The sequence below is a fragment of the Pinus tabuliformis genome, chromosome J, assembly GCF_031772625.1.
Source record: "Pinus tabuliformis cultivar Carrire ecotype Pingquan chromosome J, CPIR1, whole genome shotgun sequence".
Classification (NCBI taxonomy): domain Eukaryota; kingdom Viridiplantae; phylum Streptophyta; class Pinopsida; order Pinales; family Pinaceae; genus Pinus; species Pinus tabuliformis.
The window spans coordinates 1,426,645,273-1,426,668,042 of record NC_142295.1 but is presented as its reverse complement, the minus strand read 5'-3'; the positions used below and the strand labels follow the sequence as shown (position 1 = coordinate 1,426,668,042).

The window sequence follows — 22,770 nt, the reverse complement described above, 5'->3', positions numbered from 1 at the left end:
AAATTTACAATATTGAATTGATAAATAACCGATGATAAAAATTATACTTTGTCATTAATTATGATGTACACTAGGTTTGAAACGATTGTACAAATATACTCTATAAAATAGAGACTAAATGTGTAACCCAGATAATAATCTAAAAAGAAAAGTACATAAAAACAAATTTTAAATTTAACATCTACATTTCTGATTAAACGTGCAATAAAGTTTTGATAAAGACATTGCCATCACAAGGACACTTGGTTTAAGAAGAAAATGATTTAAAAAAACTAATTTAGCTTTAAAGCATTAAACCTTTATTATCTATTCTATATCTTTCAACTTAAACCTTAATTTCGATATAAACTTCAAAGATTAAAAAAAGGGGTTTTATGAAACATTTTAGTTGAGCTTTCTTAATCACTTGCAGTGGAGTCATCTGGCATTTGTAGTCTATTAATGTGGCTATGTAGGGACATGGAACAATAATATATTTGATATTTTTGTAAAGAAAAGGGTTAAATTTAACCACTCAAATTTATAATTACAACCTACTTTAAAATAAAATAAAAATAAAACGTTGACTAGGCTGTTCGTAAAATAGCCGACGCCTGCTTGAGTACGTATCAGATCACATCGGGAAAGTTTCCGGTCAAACCATTCCTTTGACGGTAATAAGTTCAACATCCGGAATCTTCCCAATCATTAAAGTTTTGTTAAATTTTCTGACAATTTGTTTCTCATTTAACGCGGTATTCAATATATAGCAGGCGGCCGTGATGACTACTTCCAGATTCCTTCCGCATGACAACACAGCACACTAAACAATGAGTGGGTCACACCGTGTTTCAGTCAACGTAAACTTTTTTCGTGTTGGGGCACTGCCCACATCACAAATGTGTTCTACCCTCACCATTCTTAAAGATGGCCTCCGAATGGTTTACTAGGCAGTTGTCTATAACGCGATTTTTTGAAAGTTTTTTTGGTCGAAATCTGGCAGAAATTTATTGGAATCGCAAGTTTGATAGCTAGTTTCTGCACAATGAAAGCATCGCAGGGGTTTTCGAGGGTGCTGAATCTAAATATGCAGTTAAAAAACCATTTTAACTGCAACAAATCAAGATTTAATCTCAATTTCTTCCGCCGGATTCCTTCACCGGAATCTCCAAAAAGTCGCATTATAGACAACTCTGTTTACTAGTATTGAGAGAGTATTCTGAGTTTATAATAAATTTACCAAAAATTTTGAGAAAATTTACTAGAAATTTTGAGAAATCTGAATTAGAATTGTTAAATTTTATAGAAATTTTTGATAGATTTTGAATTTATTTTTACCATCAAAATTTTTTAAGACATTTTTATGAATCTATTTTTATCATCAAAAATTATTCGTATAATTAATTTTTTTTCTACTCGGAAATAAATAATATTTAAGGATCCATAATTCCAATTATTTCTCAGCCGGCAGACAAGTCATTGCTATTCCCCGTATCCCGCTCCCACCACTCAAACAACTTTAATCTATCGACACTCTACGGCGATACATTAAATATATACTATTATTTTAATTCTTAACCCAACTTTTATGTATTTGATTGGATTACCATAGCTCTACATATATATATTATATACTATTCAAACCTGGCTAAAAGGAAGAGTCTAAATTTGAAAAAAAAGGAAAAATCAAAGAGCACAGAATCAAACAGTTAAAAGATTTCTGGAGATTTTGAATTGATTTAAAAACCCTGAAAACTGTTATGGAACCTGAAAGATCTATACCTTCAAAAGCTTTTACCGGTAAATTTATATTATTTTCTTTTACAAATTTAACCAGAATAAAAAGAACAAGATGTTTAACTTTTGTATATTTATATTCAGCGCGATGGACAGTTTCTTACAGATAAGCTTTACATTTTGAAGATTGAATAATGAAAAATACAATTAGTGAAATGTGCAAATACTCGAGCAGTTTGAGGTAAAAGAGAGAAAAACTCGATTAAAAGAATGCTAAAACTACTGTAACAAATATCGATCTCTTGGAAACAAGAATTCTGTGTTTTTTTTTCCTCTCATTTGATCAGTTCATTGGATACACACAATACGCAATTCTTACAGTAAACACTCATTCGACATAAATAATTTATACACACGAAAATTAGAAACAGCAAATATTTTGCCAGAAAGGCCAGGAATGAGAATATTCCCTTGAAATTGAAATGATGGAGCAAAACCTCTGCAAAATCCTCGCAGATGGTCTATTTATTCGCGCATCTCTGCATCATTGCCTTCTTTCTTTCGATACCGGCCCTTGTGAATGGCAGCGCTCATGTCGCTATGATTCCTGTTAAATTTTCTTTGTCTCGGGTGTTTCAGATCTGATGTGTCATTGTTAACACCTCCTGCTGCTGCTGTTGACGCTCTATTTCTTTTCAGCAGACTGGGAAATAAATACCACCATATGGAAGTACACACGACGGCCAAGAGCCTGTCTGAGAACACTACCAAGCATCCCACAATTATAATCAAGACCGAGAAATTTATAGCCATATTGTATCCTTCACCTTCGCCTTCGCCTGTTGCGTTTCCTGTGATGGTTCCCTTTCTTTCGCCCGACATACGAAGCTTCTTAGGCTGTGAATTAGGTGTAGTATTACTCATGTCTGGTCGCGGAAGCTCCGGGTATGAGGACGAGGAGAGGGGAACGGATTTGATCCCACGACGTTTCAACGGGGTATTAGGCGCGCTAGCAAGAGAACTGGACTTCTTGAACATCTTGCAGCTCCTGGAATCCACTTTCGCGGAGATTTGACTAGGCTCAGCTGGTTCGTCTATTGGTCCAGCGATCGAGTCTGCTACCTCTTCTTCCTGCCGAATCTCTTGCCCTTTCGGCTGCTCGATCACTGCCGTTTCACTATCATTTGCCTGGCCTACTTGGTGCGAGTATTCTGAAAGCTTTGGCCTTTTAAGGTTTGTTGGATGCAAATCAGGCGCCTACCATACAATAATAGCAGAGAACAACAAATTCAGTCACACATTCCTCCCAGTTACATACATCCAACACTAATAACTGCCAACATACGCTAAATATGGAAGCCTAAGTGGTTGCTTACCGTTGTGAACCGAAACGCCTTGGCGACTCGAACCCATGAACTACGATTGAACTTTCTCACGGCAACCTCAACTTCTCCTTCGGAAATCTTCTTTGGAGCCAATTCTTGAGAACAAGCTTCCGATTCGTGTGACTTCAGGGCAATCTTGGCATCGCGTGGCTTGACCTTAACCTCCGCGGCATCGAGTCCCACTGGCTTCTTCTTCTTCTTCTTCTCGGTGATCTGCCGCTCATTGGATATTGCTTTGTGGACAGGCGACAGAATTACAGGAATGAATTCTCCGTCTCGGGAAATCGAACCAATCCTCACCAAAGCGGCTGATTCCCCGTTGATAAGACGAGCAGGGGAAATCTCGACAGTGTATTTTGAGGAAGGGCTTGTCTTCTGAGACTGTTTACTGTTTTTCCGTTTCATACGCCCTTTGAATCTCGGCCAGAAGGGTTCCGCGTCACACAGAACCGCACTGTTGGCCTTGGTTTCCATGGCGGAACCAAAGCAACTACAGCTGCACTTGGCACCCGTGATGTATATCTTTCTGTAATACTCCTTTCCTCTGTTAATACCCGCGAATTCTTCGGAGCCTCTTTGGACAAAAACGAGAGTAGAGATCATCTGCGGCCTGAAATCCTTGGGAATTGGAGTGAATCGGACAGGAATTAATGGCACAACATCATCGTCGTGTAATTGCAATGTAAAATTTGCCCTGCCGTGTTTCGACCTCGCGACCTATCATGCGGGCTGTATAATAAAGTTATAAACGGCAGCTAGGGTTATCATTTAACTGGTAGGGGACGTTTGTCTATTGACCCAACTTCGCGTGGTCAAACCGCACTGAAATCCCTATCCGGATTCCCTGCGCGGACGCCGGCCACTCTTAATGCCGTACTCCCCTCTTAGTCGTTTTAATTTATTGCAGGAACTCTTTTACTTATTGGTGGACAAAATTAATTTCTTTAGTAGTGGCTCTAGGTAAATTTTCTCCCTAATTTTTTTTATTCTAATTTATTATTTTTCAAACCTGTGTAGTTTAAGTCAATAGCTTTTTTTATTTTTCTAACAAAAAAACCCTTAAAATAACTTAGTTGAAAAATTATTTGAAAAACTTAAAATAATATAGTTGACACATTAATAATGGGATAATTGTTCATGAAGCTAAATCATTGTTATTCAAAATAAACCAAGCCACTTTAAATTCATTGCTGGTAATCCATAAAAAATAAGCCCTATTAGATACCTATGAGTCTAGAGTATCTTAAATTGTTTCCTTATACCCCAAACAAAATTAACTCTTAAACCAACAAAAACAAATTTAAAAGATACTCCAACCCACTACAATTATATTAAAAACATAAAACAAAAATAAAAAAATATTATATTATTTTATTAAATTAAAAAAAATTATTCTATTTATCAACTTCTTACTTAAAAAAACGAATTTTCAATTTAAACCTCAAAATGTGACATTTTCTATGATTCTAATTAGTCGAATCACGTAACAACTCCGGATTACTACGGGATAGTATCAATTTTTATTTTAATAAAACAATATTTATATGATTTTATTCTGTTTTATATTAATTTTTACTATTGAAACTAATTATAATACAAATCTTGATGTTTTTTCCCTTAAACTAATTTAAAACAATCTAAACTAACTTTCAACAAATTATAAAATTTTAATTTTGGTTGTAATAAAAACGTGCGAGAAGTGATTTATACATCTATTTGATGATGGAAAATACAGATACAAATAAAAATTTCATTTTGTTATCAAAAATATTTAACGTTTTGCACCCCCTGAATGGAAAAAAAACATAAAGAATATCAGTCGAAGATAGCAAGGTAATATAATATAAGTTTTAAAGATTTGATGAATGAAAGTCTTGGTAGGCTTTATAGGAAGTTACCAAAAGAGTGGTTTGTGGATTTGATGAATGAAAGTCTTGGTAGGCTTTATAGGAAGTTACCAAAAGAGTGGTTTGTGTTAGGTTGAAAGGAGCCTTAAGAGTACGTAATATATTGTCATATGACGAAGAACTGCAATCATTATAATAAATTGAAACTGATGATAACTTGAAAGTAGGTTAAGTGATAGAATAGAAAATAAATTCGGAGATAGCTAAAAACAAACATTTAGAACCATTTTTTAATATTTTGAAGTTGCAATAAAATTATGTTACACGATAACTAATAAAATTTTGTGAAAACATATAGTAGTCTTTGTAGAGTGTTTTAATATTTTAAAATTTAAATATTAATTATTAAAAAAAATATTTAAGAAATAATCAAAATATTGTCCTATTTACAAGATATCTTTTGTGAGATTGCTTTTCATTTTTTTTTAATATTACTACAAATATTTTCAAATTATAAAATAGTGGGTATTAATTATTAAAAAAATGTATTTGGATTTTGATGGCAATGATTCAAATTTTAAAATAAAAATATTAATTAAATATGATTAGGTAAGGTTTTATAAAATTATTGGGGATTCATATGTCAATTACTTTTGAAGTCACTGAATAATGGTCAAACATACATTGCATTTTTTAAAAGATCATATGGTAAGTAAATGAGGGTAAAAATATCACTATACGAGGATAATGATACATTCAAGAGATTTGACTCTAAGATGATAGAAACTTCCTAGATCTTTCATAAAGAGAAACTTAGTTTCATTAGAGGAAAGAGAAGATGCAACAACACTCATATAATATGTAGAAGAAATCTGTGAAGATGTGTTAAGGGCTATTTGAATGGTTGGTGGTGTCATTCAGTCTTATTAATGCCCTCGTGACTTCCATATGCATGATTGATAAAGTGTAAATATTTTGTATCTTGATTCATTTGCAATCTTAAATCTTCATGACATTCTTATTTTCAACAAAATTTTGGAGGATCATATACACTATTTTGTGTGAAGTATGTGTAGCATTGCATAGAGATAAGTTGTTGGTCAAAGTGAAGAAATGTGCATTTCTCGAGCAAGAACATGACTCCCTTAGATTATGAGTCACTCAAGAAGAACTAAGCATTAGTTTCATTAATTCTTGGAGCCATTGATAACTAACCATCATCAAATAACATCTATAACTTGTGAAATTTCATAGAAATGAAAAATTATATGTAACAATTCATAGTTCATTTTTCCCATGTTACACACCCACTTAATGCCTTAAACCATGAGCATGTGTATTTCAGCTAGATATATGCATAAAAAAAATTATTTGAGTATATCAATTGTTGAGTAATGATTGCTCATGTCCTCATCTTAACTAACATTAAACAAGACTTGATTATTGAAATGGATTTCCTTAAACATGTAATACACATAATTTTGATGCAATATTGAAAACCATCACATACCACTCCAAGACCTTTTAAGAGGCATTTTAAATTATTTAGTGTATGATTATAAGATGAATTCACTAAAACAAGCTATGAGATTCTAGCGACATTATAGCTCAGGAAAAAAAGAGTCATGCTTAATGACCATAAGCCTCTCTCATCCCTCCATACTTAGAGTAGGGTCAATAATGTATGCCATGTTAAGTGGATCACTTATTTACGATAGTTTAACTATGTGATAAACTAAAAGAAAGGAAACCAAAAAGAAAGTAACATAGTTCATTTCAAGACTACCAATAGTTGGATCGATACTATAATGGGGTTTCAACAATATGGATTCAACAACTTCAAGAAAGCTTATGTGAATTTTACAAACTTGGCATAGATTCGTAGTCCTACAAAACTATGTGCAGTGTATGGATTTCAAAATTTAGGACTCACATACACCTACCCCCTTGAAGGTATCATGGTGTGACCTAATTTTGTTCTTTCACCATGCATGACCTACATGCCAATGACATTAATACCTTTCATGCTTCATATGGAGGATTTCGTGTTGGATTACTCTCCCTTGAGTCATCGTTCTTTAGCTTAGATGTGTGTCCTCCTTGAGATGTTTAACACTTAAGGTCCCATATCACCTCTTCTTATATCTAGCCTTTGGTCGCTATATTATACCCTATAAGGTACCCTCCTATTAGTTGTGATATTTCTTGAGCTTCATACCCAATATATATCCCACAATTAGTTGGAGCAATACATTTGGTCCTCAATAATCAAAGTCCACATGGGAATGATAAACATGGGGTCCACTATGCAGAAATTTCCTTTACCTTTCCTAATTTCTTTGTGCCACATGAACCATAATTTTCATAGGACATCATATGATTTAGAGTCATCACCCACAAAGAAGAGTGTGATATTTAAAAGAATTACTTTTAATACAAGCTCAAATCTATGATTCATGGTCAAAATCCATCGTGCATGTCTAATATTTGACATTATTTCCCATAACTAAGCTAATGTTGGTCTATTCCATGACATTGTTTCCTAACCTATTTATATCGTTCTCCAACTCTTTATAAAGTGTCTATTGAACTCTTGATTTATTCAATCTATCTCACACAAACACTTTTGGATTAGTGTTGAATCTTCATCCAGTTCTTCTAAAGCTCTATGCTATTGGGCTACATGGACATGTTAACTCCAACCCCTCTACAAGTATCTCTTATTTTTGGTTTCGTTTCTTCCTTGAATGTGTATTGTCTTGTCCTACAACATATCCATTGGTTTTCTCCCTTAACACCTTATACAAATTAGATCATCTACCTTAAGAGAGATTCCAACATATCACCTATTTTAGGGCACAATGGATCACCATCTGACACTTCATTATATTATTATTTTATATGGTATATATAGTGTGTTATATTGCATTATATTAAAGATTGAGAATGTCTATTTGTCATAAGGTGTAGTACTACGTGTATATCTATGAGGGTGGAGTAATGCTCATTTATAGGTTTTTCACATCTTTCAGCTTTATACCAAGCCACTTTAACACCTATAAAAACATTTTCTTAGATTTTCCCCTTCCTTCATAGGGTATCTATAATCTTCACCAATTAGGTTAATTGGCTCACCAAACTAAATTGTAAATTAGCACTAGTTAGTTTGTTGTACTTTGTAATTTGTTGTTATTTCCTATTCGTTATAAAACCCCAAGTAATATAAAACACTACTTAACCTAATCAACTATAAAATCATAACCAATCTACTGGGCTTATATATATATACTATCTTCTTTTCTTCCCCTCTTAGGTTTTTCCCAAAAATTGAGTGGTGACTCCACTCATTCCTTCCTCGGTCGTAGTGGTAGCATGGTTCCTCACTTTAACCATCATGCAAAATTTTGATGACTCATCTAGGGATGTTTTTTTTCAATCCCTCTTTATCTTAAACAAGCGATCTCTCCTCTCGTCTTCCTTAGGTTGTTGAGTCCTATCCCACTTCTTCTAGTGCTCTAGATTTAGTTTTTTTCATCTTGGTGCTAACCAGATTGGCCTCAAAACATGTCAAAATTATCTCATTTAAATAATCACTTCAAATATGCCCCATATTGATTATCTTGGTACTCATACAATTGATGCTAACTAACCTTACAACATAGGAAACTTTCCTTTTTGTTTCTACATGAACCACGCTAGTCATGGTGGAGTTTTACCAGTTTCTCCCAATGTGAAACATGTTACATGACACAAGTTGTTTTGCTAAGCCAATATTATCATACAAATTTACATCCTCTTATGCAAGAAAACAACCAACCTATCATCCCATGTAGAACATGTGACAAAATCATGCCTAAATGCAAAGATTTATAGAATAAATGCTTAGAAAATTTACAAAACTTAAATATTATATAAGGAAACAAAATTCTCTTCACTACGAGACCCAAATTGACCCAACTCAATCCTCTTCTCATACTCAACCTTATGTTCCTCCATTTAAGCGATGTGAGACACATGGGTCCTCCTCCCATCAAACAAGTGCTCATCCAAAATATCATATTAAATTATATGACCCCTACCACAAATAACCGATGCATTTATCACAAGCACAACACTCACATCGCAAATGAATTCCACGTACTTCAATGTAGATTCTTCCTCATGTTTACAAGGATCAAGATCGACCACCCCAATCCAATTTTATGCATATGAACATGACCTTTCTCTAATACAAGCTATATTGGCTTAACTTGACACCATTCCTCCTCAGTTTGAACTTGATTCCAATAAATGACATTATGATTGCTTCCCCTAACTCTAGGTTGGGTTGATGTGATGTTAGATTATTTTAGTCAATGTGAGGGGTAAAGGCTAAGGATCTACTTTGGGATACTAATAGTCTTCCTATTGAGCTGATATACCTACCTACTAGCTCTCATTCATCTTTAATTAGATAATCACCTTACGAAAGGAAATTGATAAGTTAATCTTAGTTAATTTATTTTCCTTTACAAATTTTGGTTTTTCTTTCCTATTTGCCACAAAATCCTAAATAAAGTATTCTACTTAATCTACAATGCCATATAAAATAATCAACTCTAGAACCCAAATCAATCAAGTGATCTTCTCTATATAATTTTCCTTTTTTCTTCCCCTAATAAGGTTTCTCCTTCCTCCCCTAAAAAACTAACTTCTAACTCTATTCCCTCCTTCCTCCTTGTCATAGCATGGCACCTCATTCTAATCGTCATGCTACTTTATGCAACAAACCTACAAGGGGAAGTTCTTTTCAAATACATAGTGAAGGATGATGTTTTGTATAATCTTCATAACCTTTGTGTTTGATTGGCTCGTAAACGGGTCCATATTGTTCATCATGTTTAGTCGTTTACCTCTCTGGAATTTTGATTTTTCCCCATTATTGAGATAGATAACTATTGCACTAACATATTTTTATAGCCATTGATAGTCTGTTAATTAATTAATTATAGTAGTAAATTTAGTGGTATTTTATGGGTGGTTATATGGATATGCTTGAATTTTCCTTCACATTGATGAGTTTACCAATGAGTTTTTTATTTCCATATTAACAACTACCATTGTAAGAAGGTTGTTTTATTTTTTTCATCAGTGTTTTGTTCCCACCATTAACACTCATAGAGAAAGGTGAATTGGTGATAAAATCCATTTAATTTAGCTCGTATGCTCTCATTATCTAAATAAGAAATAAAATGCTATAACCAAAGTGCATGCAAGATCACCTTTCCCTTATGACTCAAACAAGAAGACAAAAGGGGTTATAAAAGCACGTGTTCCATAGTGTTTTGGATTTAGAAGTTGTGGAATGGTTGTGCAATCCACAAAAACCCATAAAGGTAGTCAACCGAAAGGAAGATTGACCCAATGAAATCTTTATCAAGTCTGTTATGAAACCAGCTCACAAAAAGATAGAAAAGAAAGATCAACGCCTTAGAAATTAGCCTCTTCGAGGAGGAAACCTCCTTTACATTACACAAATGGATAATTCTTGGATGATACAAATGAAAAGACCTCCTTTCTATATATATGAGTCTAAGGGGTCATAATATAATTAGAGCCGACATAACGATAATAATGTAAGGGCGCAACAATAATAATAGTGGGCTTCTATGGGGCACAATAATAACAATATGGGTACTACATGGGCACAACAATATAATAAGGGGGTTGCACTAATAACAATAAGGGGTTACACTAGTAGTATAGGGACCTAACATGGCCCTCTCCTTCAAAAAGTGTTATCCTCAATGCTTGAGTAGTTCTGGATGCTTCTGTATAAAATTATCATCCTTCCATATGGAATCTTCAGCGGGTAAGTTCTTCCACTTAATGAGATACTCTGAAATTATAGATTTTGTAGATCTCGACTTCTCAGTTCTGTGACTGCTTCAAGTTCCAATATGATTTTTCCTTCCTTGTCAAGTTCTAGTAATATTGTTTAGAAAATCTTCGGCAAAATCACATAATCAATCTTTTGTCGACGCGTTTCGAACCAACTAGTGTGGTTCATCGTCAGGACAAGTTGAAAAACAGATCCAGCTTAGTCTGTTTAAATAGCTAGAGCAGAGACACCAACGGTTACCTGGGTGAAAAGTTAACTTAAGGAGCAAGGTCAATTTCGGTTGAATTAGGTATAAAGTAAAATTAAATAAATTATCATATAATAATAAATATATATAAATATATAAAATTAGTTATATTAGGTGTAAGATAAGGAATAAAAATATGAAGAATTATAAAATAATAATAAATTATTTATTATATAAATGAAGAAATATAATTTAATAATAAATTATTTATTTATCTATTAAATGAATAAATGAAAAATTATAAATTAATAAAATAAAATATTTATTTAATGAAGAAATAGTATTGTTAGTAGGTAAATAGATTTTATATATAAATTTGGTTATATTAGGTGTAAGATATATAAATATATAAATAAAGAATTTTAATAAATTATAGAATTTAAAAAATATTTTTAAGGTAATAAGGGACCATTCTTTATAAACAAATAAGATGGAAGAGAATAAGAATAATCAGAAGAATTAAGTTGTTAATAATAATAATAATAATAATAATAATAAGTTATAAAAATAATTAAATTAAAAAATCAAAGTAAAGTAAAAGACCATTACCAAATAATAATATTACGTAATTGTTTATTAAATTGCTAAATATTAGTATTTAGTAATAGTTTTTAAACCCAATAAAATAATTAATAATTAAGTTAAATAAATAAATAATAAAATTAATAGTAGTAATAATAATAATAAAATCGAATAAATAAACATACATTATAACCCCTATAATCTAGTTACATTAGGTTAAAGTCCAAGATAAATCCTTTAAACCTATGGTCAAATAATCAGTATTAATTCAAAATTTATAAAGTTTAACTAAGTCAATAGGTGAATATAATATTACTTATAAGGTCTAATATACTAGTAAGCCCGACACTAATTCATAAAATACTTAGAATAATAGGACAAATCTGCCACAAGAAAAAATACAAGGAGGGGAAAAACAGAAACCCTAAGACCTAAAAAAGAGGGGACATGAGGAGGCTAGGAAGACAAGGCTGGGACCCAGCAACGGCTAATCTTCCAGCCATCATCCCTATTAAGATTGATCGGCCTTTTCTCAATCTCCAGGGCCTCTCTAAATTTGCGATGGTGAAACTGCGCAATCTTGGCAAGGACTTGAGCCTCCTCTATACATATATGATGCATAGTCTTCCCCGCATGCTCAGCCAGGGCAGAGGACTTGGTCCTACCATGTCTTAAGTCAGCCGAATGCTCGCTAATCCGCTGATTGATAGAACGACCAGTCTCACCAATATAAGGGGTCCCACAGGAACAGGGAATGACATAGACGCCCTTCATGTTCTTAGGGTCAATCGGGTCTTTCACAGACCTGAGGGAGCCACGGATAGTATTGAGGGGTCTAAAAGTTGTGGGCACATCAAACTTCCTTAGAATCCTCGCAATCCTGTCCGTTATTACCTTATTACCTTAAAAATATTTTTTAAATTCTATAATTTATTAAAATTCTTTATTTATATATTTATATATCTTACACCTAATATAACCAAATTTATATATAAAATCTATTTACCTACTAACAATACTATTTCTTCATTAAATAAATATTTTATTTTATTAATTTATAATTTTTCATTTATTCATTTAATAGATAAATAAATAATTTATTATTAAATTATATTTCTTCATTTATATAATAAATAATTTATTATTATTTTATAATTCTTCATATTTTTATTCCTTATCTTACACCTAATATAACTAATTTTATATATTTATATATTATTTATATATATTTATTATTATATGATAATTTATTTAATTTTACTTTATACCTAATTCAACCGAAATTGACCTTGCTCCTTAAGTTAACTTTTCACCCAGGTAACCGTTGGTGTCTCTGCTCTAGCTATTTAAACAGACTAAGCTGGATCTGTTTTTCAACTTGTCCTGACGATGAACCACACTAGTTGGTTCGAAACGCGTCGACAAAAGATTGATTATGTGATTTTGCCGAAGATTTTCTAGTAATATTGTTTGAACTGGGATCTTCTGCAACTTTTGAATGAGTTCCCACCCTGCTTCATTATTCTTCCATTCATCCCTTGCTTTGATTATCAAATTTGGTTCGACTATTATACCAACCTCTAGCATTTTTACAACCATACATTCAATTTCACTCCTTTGGGCATATGTATATCTATAAGGCCTGATGTTTGGAGGAACACTTCATGGAATCAAATGAATAGCATGATCATGATCACGAATAGGTGGGAGACCTTTGGGAGTCTCAAATACCTTAAAATGATTGTCCAAGACTTTTTGGAGATCTGGAGAAATAGATGATTTTGATGTGGGAACCTCTAGTGAACATAATTGTACAATTACGCCTCGTTGTTCTTTCTTTAGAAGCTTTGTCATTCTATTAGAGTTGATTATCTTTCTCGGTTTCCCTGTGATACCCCTTAATTCAAATTCCTTTCCTTCCGAAGAAAATTTCATGAAAAGTTATTGAAAAAGCTAGTGTACCCAAGGATTGCAGCCATTGGACTCCCAGTACAACATCAACACCACCCATTAGAATGGAAATTGTTGGGCTATTCAATACATATTCTCCCATGGATAGCTTGATATTATGGCACTTTCCAAAGCAATTTGCAGTTCCTCCACTTTCAACCGTCACTTGACACTCTAGTGCTGGATATAGGAAGCAATTCAATTCCTTGGCTATCTTATAATTAATAAAATTATGGGTACTACCTAAATCAATCAACACCATTACCTTTTTCTTCTTGAGATGTCCTTCTATCTTTATAGTTTGAGGAGTGGTAATTTTGGCCAATGCATTACAGGATGTGGTCGGATTCATTTCTTCTTTCTCTGGGGTTGGTTCCTGGTGAGTATCCTTTTCTTTTAACGTTTCTTGATACTTTTCTTCCTGATATTTCTTTGCTTGAACCTTCTTGTTCTTGATATGTCCTTCTATCTTGAGTTTGAGGAGTGGTAATTCTTGCCAATGTAGTACAAGATATGGTCGGATTCATTTGTTATTTCTCTAGGGTTGGTTCCCGGTGTATATCTTCTTCTTTTGATGTTTCTTGATCCTTTTCTTCCTCCTCTTCACAATATATGTAAAATAATTTCTTCTCAGCACACTTATGACCTTTAATGTATTTGCTATCACAATTTTAACAAAGCCTTGTTGTTCTTTTCTCTTCCAATTGTTGTGGTGTGAACCTTGTAGGTTGTGGAAGGCTAGGAGAAACAACACTTCCATCTTTATAGCTATGAGGGGTAGACTTCCTTGTTGCCATAATTTTGCTTTCCACTTTTCTTGCCAACCTATATGCCTTCTCCAATGAATCAGGTTCCCAAAGGCAAACCTCATCTTGGATGTTATCTTTTAAAGTCCCCATGAAGAGATCAATCCTCTACTTCTCTGTTTACCCTTATATTCCATTTTTGAAAGTCCTCAATGTTCTCTTCCATGGAACCCTTTTGTTTGAGATTTATCAATTGGCTAAAGAAGGTGTTGCTCTTTGTATCCTCATTATGTGCTATCATTTCCTCCATCAAAATTTACCACGTGACAAGTGGTTTACGAGAACAAAGCCCTTTATACCATAAAAATTGATTCAGTTATAAATATAAATATGCCATACTTACCTTTTGTAACAGTTGCACCTCATGTAGATCAAAATATTGCTCCATCTGTAATATCCAATTTAGCGAATCTTTGCCATCAAACTTCCTCGCATCGTTTTTTATTGATTTTAGGAGCTCGATCTTGAAACGATTGTAACTCTGTAATTTCATATCTTTAAGTTCTAAAATATCGGTGTGTGATAGCCCTCTGATTCCTCTTTCTAACCCCGCAATTCTGATCGCAATTGGATTCCCGAAGAAAGAGTTATGCCCAATCTCTTGCGATGCCCTAATTATATAATGGTTTAGTAGAGTGAACTTGTACGACGTGCCATGTGTCACTATTTGGACCTTAGGTTCTGAAATTGATACCCAACAAACTACAACCTATCTTCTTTCTATCACGTTTTACGAATTTTGAATCAGATGCTCTGAGAGAGAGTTATGACGATTTTCCCAGGTCACCTGTTTGGGATGTAATTCAGGGGCCTGCTGAAACCCTAAATGTCTTGGACCGTATCTCTAAAAATATAGCAAAGAAAAATTTGAAATGTGGGGTCGAGCTTCACCAATATTTCAGCTCAAATGGGTTTTAATTTAAAAATCTACAACTTCATAGAAAACAAATTATAGCGCCAATTCCATGATGACCTGTTTCAGATGAAATTATGGAGCTTGCAAAAACCCTAACTTTCTCATATCATATCTCTGAATATATAGTGATACAAGATCTGAAATTTGGACCCGAAGCTCATAACGATTTAGTCTCAAATGGTTTTTTTTTTTGTCTGAAACATCGCAGAAACAAAGTTATAGCGAAAATTCTACAAAGACCTGTTTGGAGCGGCGAAACCCTAGAATCCAAAGCTCTGATACCAAATGTTATGAAACCAGCTCACAAAAAGATAGAAAAGAAAGATCAACGCCTTAGAAATTAGACTCTTCGAGGGGGCAGCCTCCTTTACATTACACAAATGAATAATTGTTGGATGATACAAATGACAAGACCTCCTTTCTATATATAGGAGTCTAAGGGGTCATAATATAATCAGAGCCGACATAACAATAATAATCTAAGGGTACAACAATAACAATAATGGGCTTCTATGGGGCACAATAATAACATTATAGGTACTACATGGGCACAACAATATAATAAGGGGGTTTCACTAATAACAATAAGGGGTTACACTAGTAATATAGGGACCTAACAAAGTCATCCATTTTAATGCCAAAGTAGGATAATGTCTGCTATAATCCCAATCATCAACAAGCTACCATAATTGATGCAAATGATGTCAATAATTATAGGGGGTAAGACCATTACTACAAGGCTTGGAGTTATTGAATAGTTCAAGGGTATCCAAGGTATCCTTAGAATAAATATGCTCATCTACAATTTGATTAGGGTAGATAGTGGTTGAATTTGAAGTTGCATATAGCTAGGATTAGAAACTTGGAAATTCAAGTCTTAATTTTGAAGTTTGATGATGAAATAAAATGATCTCTAAGATTCCATGGATATTCCACTAGAATAATTTGTCACAAACTAATCTTACAATTTATTATGAAACCTTTAATTATGTAGTTTATTTCCTTAGATCTCAAATTTATTATTACCTTCTTAGTTCTTAAATTTATGGAAATAATTGATTCGATTGAAATGAAAAAATAAGCAAATGAACACAATGTCAAATCAAATTATGACCTAGGAACAAACATGGGAGAAAACCCAATTGAAAGATAAGGCCCATGCTTTGCTCTTTTCCCTTCAATTGTGAAATGCAAATGCAATAAAATATCGCTCATGATGGAGTTCTCCTAGACCTACATAATTTTGTACTTCCATTGTTATGCTCTAATGTCCCACTCCTAGATGATCTATTTAACTATGTAACAACAATAATACCAAAAGAATGAAACCCCTTCTCTTTTGAGTGGTTGAGTGTTTAACATAGACTAATAGCTATCTAGGGTTAATGTTAATATTTTTTTCATGACTCAACCCCCAATTAGTGTTAGGGTTTTAGGCCCTCTAAGATAATCTTGAAAGTGCACAAGTGACTATCCCCAATTGTGTGAGAATTAGAGCATGGAATGACATTCATTTGATAACATGGTGGTCAAAAAGGTAGGTAAAATTGCAAGGGGAATAAATTTCATATATCATTTTTTATTGAGGTGACCTTCACCCTATCTAAAAGATTTTAGTGTGTAGAGCGAAATTGAGGGGATTGAGGTATATTTATAGATTTTTAACCTGAAAAAGTGTTGTAGGGTGCCTCAAACTAGATCTAGAAGGTTTTGGACCCCAAATCATCAAACTATGGCTCACCCATAAAATGGGACCTACAAACCAATTCCTCTAATTTTTATGTCCATAAATTACCAAGATAGATGAAAAATTATATAGTGATCTAATCTAGATCTTAAATATAGTATTCTAAGATAATATAAGCTCTTTAAGAAAACAGTTACCAATCCTCCTCTGTCAAGGTTGGCTTCAAGATGTTGCCAGTGAATACACCTTTGTATGCCTTTGCATTTGCATTTGTCTTTCATTGTGTTGTTATTTCAATTTCGTAGTTAGAATAATCATGTTCTAGTGATCATCCTTTCATATCATACCATAGACATGTAGTTTGGTAGATGAACTAATGTTTTCTCGAAGCACGATATATATTAGGTTCATTTTCAAAGTATTGAATTTACTCTCTAGTACTTAGTTTATTTTCCATAGCATTTAGTTTTGAGCAATTATTTCACTTTCAAAATCATCTAAGGAGTTTTAGGGTATTGTAGCTCTAGTTGATGAGCCAAAAGTATTTTATGCTTGAATGAATTTTGTTGTAAAACATTATAACACCCATTATAGGAAAGATGAATATAGGACACATGTAGTTTATATTGTTTAAAAGGAAGTTTTATAAAATCAATTCTATAGCCTTTTAATTTTGAAGGTTGCATAAATCTTGCACAAAAATTCACAAGTATATGATTTCCTTAATTGATAATTTAAGTGTGTTTCTTTAGGATTCAATAGTGTTTATTGTTGTGATTTTTCAACTCATTAGTGTTCATAAGGGAGATCATGGAAATTACTGATTGCATGAGAGGCACTATTCTAAGATATCAAAAATATTGGAGTGGAAAATGCAATAGCTAATTTGAAAAAGTATTTATCATGGATCATAAAATCATAAATGGTGTGGCAAAGATATTTGCAATTATCATATCTACAATATATCAAATCCAACACACTCGAAACTAGGCAGGTACATTTCTCTTCTCATTCCAGGTAGATTATAGGAGTCAATGTTAATGGTATTTGTTTGAGATTTATTGACCATTAGTAGGGGTAATAAATATATTATGGTAGTTATGGATGGCTTTAAAAAAATTGGTTATTATGATAATTTGGAACAAGATGGATTCAATAAAGAAAACATCATACTGGTTCTTTAAGAAGGTTTATGTGTACATTGGTTTTCCATTATCAATAACTTTTGGTTGCAACAATAGATTCCTCATCTACTTTTGGAAAGCATTATGGCATGTATGGATGCTAAACTAAAGAGTACTAAGTTCCATCCACAAACATATGGGTACATAAAGATAGTAGATTACACCATTACTCAAGGTTTTTTTATTTTCAACTGTAAACATCCAAAACCATGGATGTGGACATCTAAGAATATGTGCAACGTCATTATAATCATGTGGTTACAACATGAAACATGTGCCCTATATTCATGCCTAGGTATCCATTAACTATTTTAGCTCCCATTCCCAAGATATTGGCAATGAAGGAAGTTGTTTCACTTAGGAAAGTTATAAAGATTTATTGTCCACATATGAAATCTTTATGATCAAGTGTAATAAGATATGTAAAAAATGTTTTCTAGAAGCACAAAGGAAGGCATGATCAGAATTGAACAAATAATAATTTTTTCATCAGAGATAGGGGTGATGTTTATATTTAGAAAGAGTATTTAATGGAAAGGACATAAAACTCAAGTCATTCAAATATATAGCTTACACCATCAATGTATATATGTGAGAGAACATGTTCAAGTTTTATTGTGACTTCTTATAGGAAGTCATCCATTATTAAAGGTAAAACATTTGAAGCTATACAAGCCATATACATTAAATCATGATGAATAAGAAGAATGCATTGGATCAATTCCTAGAATACTTGTCATTTAAGTTGCATGAATATTTGAAAACTTATAATTACATAATGAAAAAAGTTCACAATTGGACATGAAGCCATGAAATTTTATGAAAGTTATCTTAAATAATAACTAACCTATACATACAAGCGGTACACCATAGAGGTAATTCGAAATATGAAGACTTAATAACTTAGATTGAATCATATAATTATCCATTTCCTTTAACATATGACTTCTTCTTTCAACAACACCATTTTTTTGTGTTGTATATGGATACATTGCATTCAAATGACCTATGCAGTGTAGTAAGTTATGAATTTGTTGTTGACATATTCACCTCCATTATCTATTCTTAACCTTTGCAGTTGATGTCCAAATTATTTTTCTACAAGGGCCTTGTAGGCCAAGAACAAGTAAAAAACTTCACTCTTAAGTTTTAAGAAATAAATCCAAGTGTGTTTAGAGAAGTCATCAATCAAAGTTAAGAAGTACTTGAACCCAAAGAAGGAAGGGGAAGAAAGTGGATGACATAAATAACTATCAACAAGCTATAAATGGGTTGATGCATGCCAAGAAGCATGCTTTTCAAAACTATCCCAATGATGTTTGTTAAAAGCAAAATTGACACAAACACCATCTCTACAAGAAACAAATGAAAGAGTAATCACCATAGTTTTATTACATAGTTACTGCAGTGAGTGATAATTATATGATTAAATAAATCATGCTAAAGTTTTATGAAGTTATCACTATAAGAAAAAAAATGAGGGAAAAGGTGATGACCCAAATTTGTCAAAATTGTACAACTTGGTAATAGCATCAACTATTCCAATGGGAAAGACACATTCAGAATCTTTTAAATCTTTAATTAAAACTTGGTGAGGTGAAAACTCTATTGTTTTACCCTAACCTAAATGCATGATCTAATATACTAATAAAAGGTTGTAGGAAATACTGAAAACACAAAATACAATATTGAAATGATCATTATCTACTTGAACTATTTTAAACCCTATAACACCAAGAGATCTATAATCAAGTACAAGTATTTGTTTGGTCTTACAATCATTAAGAGAAGAAAAAATGTCTTTATCCTTAGTCATATGATAATATGCTCTAGAATGAATAAGCCATTCATCAAAAGAAGAAGTAGAGTTTACATTGAAGGAGAAACCTAAAGCAGAAAGTGCTTGTCCATGAGAAGATGTGCTAGAAGAAGAATCAAGATTGATGTCGTGCTTCTTCATTGCAACTTCCTAGGGTTCCATCTTTGTAAAACATTTAGATTCCAGGTGACCATCTTTCCTACAATAATTACAATGTCTGTCAATATTATTGCTCTTGATTTTTGTTTTTTGTCACCATTAGAGTACAATATTGCTAATAGGGTCTGGGACACTTATTTTTCTTGTTGTCGCAAAGATGTTTCTTCTTTGGATTCTTGGTTTTATATTTCTTTTGGTCCATTGAGGCCTTGTTAGATGTACATGTAGTGTTGATCACCCTAACATGAAAGAGCTCGTCTTGTTCTCTAATCACATAATCATTTAAAAACTTGAGAGAAGGTCTTTTATAGTAGACCCGAGAGCTTCTTTAGTGGTATAACATACAAAAATGAAATATGTAGACCAATATTCAAAAGAAGAATATATAAGCAACATTCATCCTCTAGATCAACCTTAAAGTGTTTAAGTAAATGTCTAAGTCTTTTAAACTTAGATAAACAAACCTCAATGTAAGAGAATCAGTAGGACTTAAGGTCGTGATATTATTTTCAAGATGATGAGATCTAATAATATTAGGTTCACCAAATATCATTTTCAACTTTTCTTAGACTTCATCATGATCATCTATTCCTTGAATGTAAAATTGCAAATTAGGAGAAATAGAAATTTCGATTAATCCATGTGATTCCTCATTTCTATTATCCTATTTAGCTTAAGCAACAACAGGGGTTTTTTATTTTCCAAGGTAATCCGATACAATCCTTTACTTCTTAGTACATCCTCAATGTGGTATTTCCACGAGAAGTAGTTGGTACTAGTAAGAAAAAGTTCACTTAGAGTGACCATATTAAAGTATGTAAATAATATGGTTTCAAGAGCTGAAATTGGTTGGCTAGATGGAAAGCTCTCAGACAATTAGTTGCTTAAAAAAAATGGCACCGAAAAAGGACTTTGAATGTGATTCAAGTTATGCCCTTTCCAAAAAAGACATTAACAATAACAAAGAGCCACATGATAAGTAGAAGTTGATTCACATAGTGATGGATGTTCCTAACAAAATATTTTCCCTCACTAGCTTTGCCCATAAGCCCACTTTTATAAAATAAATTAATTTTATGAAGTGACTCACTTTCTTACAATGAAGTTACTTTATAAATGAGAGTTGCATGTAAAATAAAATAAAATAAATCATAATTATTTTATTGTGATTCACCTTATAATATAAGTGAAATATACTTTACAATAAAGTTATGAAATAATTTAAATTTGCCTGAACATTTTCAAAAAGTAACTTAAAAAAGGACTTGAAATCAAGATCTCATAATAAATAAAATACTTTTAACCAACTCAACTAATACAAAAGACATTTTAATAATAATAATGAAGGAGTATGGGCTTGGCGGTGGTTTCCATTGTTGTTGGAGCTCTATCCCTTTGTGCCTGCTTATCCAGCAAAATGTGTTCATCCAAAAATAAACAAAAGTTTGAAAAAATCCAAAATATCAACAACAATGAGGTTAGATCTCTAATGGCTTACCTAGAAACTGAAAGTTCTCTCTTTGTTTCTACTATGTCAAGATTACATAGAGTGCATGACAATGAACATACACAGTTAAGAAAACACTTTCCATTCTGATTATGTTTTTTCAAGATTGCATACAGTGCAGGACAAAGAACATACATAAACCCAAAGAGTAGCAAATTAAGAATATAAATAGAAAACAAAAAATGAACTTTATGAGAGAAATTAAAAAATTGTGTGTTTAGACTATATACTTTCAAATTTGATGAAAAAATCATATTTTGGGTAAACATACACATTTTCAAATGAAATTAAAGGTTTTTTTAATTGAAAACAATGTTCTACAATGGAATAATCTTTCAGGCAAAACTATGCAAAAATAGTAGATCTCAAAATTGTGGCAACACAAGTCAAGATCTTGATCAACAATGGGAGCAACTCTTCAAACTAGCTTTGATACTATGTTCAAGAAAACAAAGTATTTCATGCAGGATGAACACCTTCAATAACCAGTCACACAACTAGATCAAAGATTGTAACACCAATATTTTTACGTGGTTAAAATCCTCTACAAAAGAAACGATCCATGTCCCCAACCAAAGTGGTCATTGAGACAATTTCATTAATATAAAAAAAATAAATAAACAAAATAGGCTTCTCATAATCTAATGCTCTTTAAATAGATAGCATGGATCAATCAGGTTTTAAGCCAGAAATCAATAGTTGTTAGTATTGAGGAGAATATGAGCCATCAGATCATTCTATGTCTAGAACATATCATGACCATCACATTACAATACAATTAATGCATTACAAAACACACTAAAAAAATATGCTTTTACCTAATAAACACATTATACGCATTATACCCAGTTAAATTTAACTAACTCCTAAATATCTAAATATCTAAACAAAAAATATAATCAATATAACATAAATGATAAATTTTACATAAAATAAAAAATAAAATAATTTTACCAAAAAAAATATGATTTATATTTAGATAAAGTATTTAAAGAGAGAGACATAAACTTCAAGGCATTCATATATAAAACTTATATAATCATTATATATGAGAAAAAACATATTCAAGTTATATTGTGACTCATGCATATTTAATTTGTGTATATTATATTTTTGCTTAATACATATCTACTTGAATACCACC

The 22,770-nt window shown here is 32.3% G+C and overlaps 1 protein-coding gene across 1 annotated transcript; it reads right to left on the bottom strand.

The window, feature by feature from the left end:
- Positions 1 to 1,951: 1,951 nt before the first annotated feature.
- On the bottom strand, positions 1,952 to 3,969 carry LOC149232705 (uncharacterized). The gene is made up of 2 exons (XM_089379481.1): positions 3,093 to 3,969; positions 1,952 to 2,973 (listed from the first exon to the last, which is right to left on the bottom strand). The coding sequence occupies exons 1-2, from the start codon at positions 3,702 to 3,704 to the stop codon at positions 2,242 to 2,244; spliced, it is 1,344 nt and encodes a 447-aa protein (XP_089235607.1). The 5' UTR covers positions 3,705 to 3,969; the 3' UTR covers positions 1,952 to 2,241.
- Positions 3,970 to 22,770: the final 18,801 nt, after the last annotated feature.